The 4,433-nt window shown below is 41.8% G+C and overlaps 1 protein-coding gene across 1 annotated transcript in view; it reads left to right on the forward strand.

The window, feature by feature from the left end:
* The window catches only part of LOC109467707, a 13,866-nt gene that overhangs the window by 4,904 nt on the left and 4,529 nt on the right, over positions 1 to 4,433 (forward strand). Inside the window, exons 7-11 of the mRNA XM_019765754.1 lie at positions 188 to 366; positions 687 to 815; positions 1,555 to 1,720; positions 2,175 to 2,359; positions 2,847 to 2,922. Coding sequence (XP_019621313.1) covers positions 188 to 366; positions 687 to 815; positions 1,555 to 1,720; positions 2,175 to 2,359; positions 2,847 to 2,922 — 735 coding nt within the window. The remainder of the gene's footprint in view (positions 1 to 187; positions 367 to 686; positions 816 to 1,554; positions 1,721 to 2,174; positions 2,360 to 2,846; positions 2,923 to 4,433) is intronic.

Consider the following 4,433-nt stretch of genomic DNA (forward strand, 5'->3'; position numbering starts at 1 on the left):
TTATATATATATATATATATATATATATATATATATATATAGAGAGAGAGAGAGAGAGAGAGAGAGAGAGATGGATAGATAGATAGATAGATATAGATAGATAGATAATAGATAGATAGATAATAGATAATAGATAGATAGATAGACGACATGAATCCTCCACACGTTTGTGTATTCGCTCTGACAGATCAAAACTGGGCTGTTGATGCCTCCCTTTACGCACACTCCGAGCAGAGGCTGCGAGACACACTGGACTACCTCACCAATGTCCTGTATGTGGACCCGGCGGGACAGATGCAGCCGAGCGCCGCCGCGCAGCAGTGGGCAGACACGGTCCTGTCAACGGGCCAGGACGGCCTGTTCTCGGTAAGGCCTTAGCCTGGTCACCAGCCTCTCTCGCGGGTTGCAAGATTTCCCTGGTAGCTACAACATATTTTATACGACTCCCGCGGCAAACGGGCCGCTTGCAGTCTCGAGGAAGGGCAGGTTATAAGCAAGGCGAGGCAAAGAGAAACATAACCATGCCTTTACAACATTGATGTCTCTTATCCCCTGACTGGAGGATGAGATCGAGAATAGATAGAATCTTCACTTCGGAAACATTTTGTATGAGCTAGCACTCTTACTCATGTCCAAAACAATACTTTAATTTCCTACATTCTATATTGTCTTTTGTTCGCCTACAGGTGCTCAACAGATTCCATGAGATGGTTGTCGGCTCCTCGGGTCTGTTCGGTTCGAAATCCCTCCTGCTGACGTACGACGCCATGTTGGCATCAACCATGCCCAGGGACTCTGTGGCGTACTGGAACAAGGTGAGATACGTGTATAGGTAGAACCTCATTGAATAGAACCTCGGAGTCCTTTTTTTTATTCAGAAACACGATGATTACAAATGAAAAGACATGGACTAAGTGACTGCGAACTCAAGTTAGGTACAACTTGTATTCTCGCAGCCACTTTTACAATGAAAGAAAAATATTTTACAAGACATTTAAAAATACATGAGGCCTCGCGTGAGTAACAAACCTCCCATCCCAGAAGACACATACAGTTAGAATCTTTTTGTTTCTAATATATAATTTTGTGCGGCTAACATTATTTTGCAGTTGGTATCATACGAACAAAGGAAACTACCGCGAAGAACTAAATATTGTATAGAATTATCAGAAAGGGTGTTTAAATCAACAATATTACCAAGTATGCTTGAAAGCTTGCCAAAAAGGACTAAGCGCTGGTAGGTATATATATATATCATTTCTACAAGATAACTCAAGAACGGCTGGATGGATTGGTTTTATACTTGGTACGTCGGGAAGGGTGTGACGAAATCAGAAAATGATAAGAGATGACTACTATTAGAAGGTCTATTAGAAGTTACCTTATTTCAAATACTGTTTTATGAATTACAAAGCAAGTTCAAATTGGACGAAAGCCAGGGGACAAAGTATAAAAGAAAAAAAGAAAGGCTTAGTGCACATCACTTAAGTTTTATTTTGATGGTACATTTAACATTATGTGCTTACGTGTTAAATTCTTGTTCAACTACTCCAGCTGCTGTGGTTCTATGAGTACACGTACTCCCTCCAGGTGGCCGGGTACTCCGCCTGGTCAACAGCGCTCAACGTGAAGGGGAGGCAGGCCGAGACGCCAGCCGTCATGGCGAGAGGGCGGGGCAAGCTCAGCGAGCAGGCCTGCTTTCTGGAGATGTACCTCAGGGGTAAGGAAAAAAACGAAATTATAGGATTAGTTAGGCCAGAGAAAGAACAATAACGTACTTTCAGTTGTCATTTTCCTATTATAAAAATGACTACTATCAAAATATTACTATTACACAAACTGCTACAGTGTATTAGAAAGTAGAGCATGCAAACTGCTATTAGATGGTAGAGTACTCAAACTACTATTAGAAAGTAGAGTAGCTAATACACAAACTACCATTAGAAAGTACAGCACACACACTTCTATTAAAAGGTACAGTACGCAAACTGCTATGAGAAAATGCAGTTTCTGTAATGTTAAGTAAAAGAGCCGGTATTCTTCAACCTCCTTGGTATTCTTGTAGTTTTACGTATTTTGGTAGGGACAACGGGACGAAACCGTCCTTTGTCGGGTTGGCCTAGAAAGGTGTATCCACTTATCAAAACGAAACGCTTTCTCGTTCGTTCCGTTAGAATGGCCGTCCGGTACATACGGGCTCCCCATGACCAACACCGGGTGCCCCGTGGCGGCGAACGTTACCTGGGAAACGGGATCTCGTTTCCAGGATACCGCCGGATACAACGAGTGGTCGGACGGTCTCCACTTCCCAGCAGACAGCTTTCAGAGTAGCACCGTGCGGCAGGAATTTTGTATGAAGGTATTACAGAACTTTCAGATTTAGTTATGTTTATCTTCGCAGGAGGGAAACATATTGTTTTTGCTCTGCTTCTTCTTCTCCAAACAAAAAAGTCAATGCCCTTGACCAGGAGGGTGTCACTGTGGTAACTGGTACTGTAGCAGACACACTATGAAGTTGGATTACATTATGTAGCAAGTACTGGGAGCGGGGGTGGTCACCATGAACATGAATGTTTTTTTTAAAATTAAGAATAGGAGCAGTTCTGTAGTTTATTGGACTAGACCAGGTGAAGGTAAACATTATACTTTGCAAAGATTATATTTCTACTTTTCAGCTTGTTTTCTCCCCTATGTGAAGATATTGGAGGTTGGTAAAAAGAAAGGTGTTTTCAAGTTGCACATTAATACATGAGTGGAATGTCCACTGTTATATAACAAGTCTTTATGGTGCGTAGGTATTGAAGAGAATAATGACCACACAGAAAAGATCTCATATTTGTCGTCAGACGTCCACTGACGGCGGTAGCGGGGAGTGGCCAGCAGGGAGCTACTGTGTCTTCAAGAAGGGAGCGTGTCCTGATGGTGAGCACGGAAGATTTCATGTCATAAACAGTATCATCATCATCATCATCATCATTGGTTTATTATTATTCACAATAAAAACGGCCTTGCAGTAGTAACTGAATTGTACCGTTCCATTACAAACATTTTAAAAGGAAATTCCGACAGAATGAAATATATACAGGTTAAAATTGACAATGAACTAGCAGTACAGTGCAACATCGTTCGAGCTATTGTCGACATCGACAGGAAGGGTTCGACAAGGATATAATCATAATATTACATTTACACACTAACGAGGAGTTTTGCCAGCGAGGGTTTTGCGCTAGTAACGTATCGCTTAGTTCCGCTGGCTTGATGGTAATGTGAAGAGTTCCGTAGGTGTCTACCGTGCTGCTGGCCTCGGGTCTGTGGTAGCCAGGAGCAGAACCGCGGCGACTGTCTGGCTTTGATGGCGAAGTTGTAGCACAAGTCACGTCTGCGAGTAGCAAGTGATTGTAGGTTAAGGTGCTGCAAAGCGTCCCGGTAAGATGTGTACCTACGGCCCAGGATGATCCTACACGCTCTGGTTTGTACTCTTTCCAGCTTAGTGATTTGTTTGTTGTTGAGGGCGGCATTCCAGACAGGAGCTGCATATTCGAGAAGAGGTCTAATGTAGCCACAGTAGATGGTAGTTAGGTCGTTAGCTGGGAGGCCCGCACGGCGCAGTATCGACTTAGTTTTAATGGCCCACAATGACATGAATGTTTGAACACACCCCCTCATTATTGTTACATGAAAGTTCCTTTCCAGATTTAATCCCTGACAAGCCACCCTTACTCTGTACAAAATAGTAAATATATCAAAGAAAGACCTTAGAAATAGTAGTATAAGTGATACTTCAAACTCGAAATGTTAATTTTTTCATATACTTGTACGTAGGTGAATTCATTTAATTTGTATCCACTTGTTTGTATTTATTGTTGTTGTAGACCTTTGGAAATTCACTGTGTTTTGTGCTAATAAGCATATCATATAGCCAGGTGGCGTTGACCAATCAGAAGCCCCCATTCCATATTGATTATGACGCCATAATGTCACAGTTAGCATGATACAAGTATTGCCAGGTGTGTTTTATTCTCACAAGTGTGCTTTGTTGCACTATAAAGCACGGCCCGGGTCAAACCATTTGCAGGGGAGTTGACTCTTTATGTTGACATTTGTAGCACGTTTCCTTGTTGAATAGAAATGTTTACCGTCTTGTCATCACCCAATTTATTTAGTAATACATAACAAAATGAAGACCATGTCAATCCATGTGAATTTTGAGCGAAAGAAAAAAAAAATATTTTGCGCCACCCCCACTAGTAAGTACATTCCTGTATTGAAAAATCCAAATGACCTCAGATGACTTCAAATGGAAGCTTGTTCTATTCTTTTGGCCCAAAATAACCACAAATTGAATACCGGTTCTGTTCCGAAGTTCCGGTGAACTCAAATGAACTCTGATAGAACAGGTAAAATCATCACACTAAAGGGCATACAATTTTAGA

This window comes from Branchiostoma belcheri, unplaced genomic scaffold, assembly GCF_001625305.1.
Source record: "Branchiostoma belcheri isolate BF01 breed outbred unplaced genomic scaffold, Haploidv18h27 scaffold188, whole genome shotgun sequence".
In the NCBI taxonomy this organism is placed as follows: Eukaryota; Metazoa; Chordata; class Leptocardii; order Amphioxiformes; family Branchiostomatidae; genus Branchiostoma; species Branchiostoma belcheri.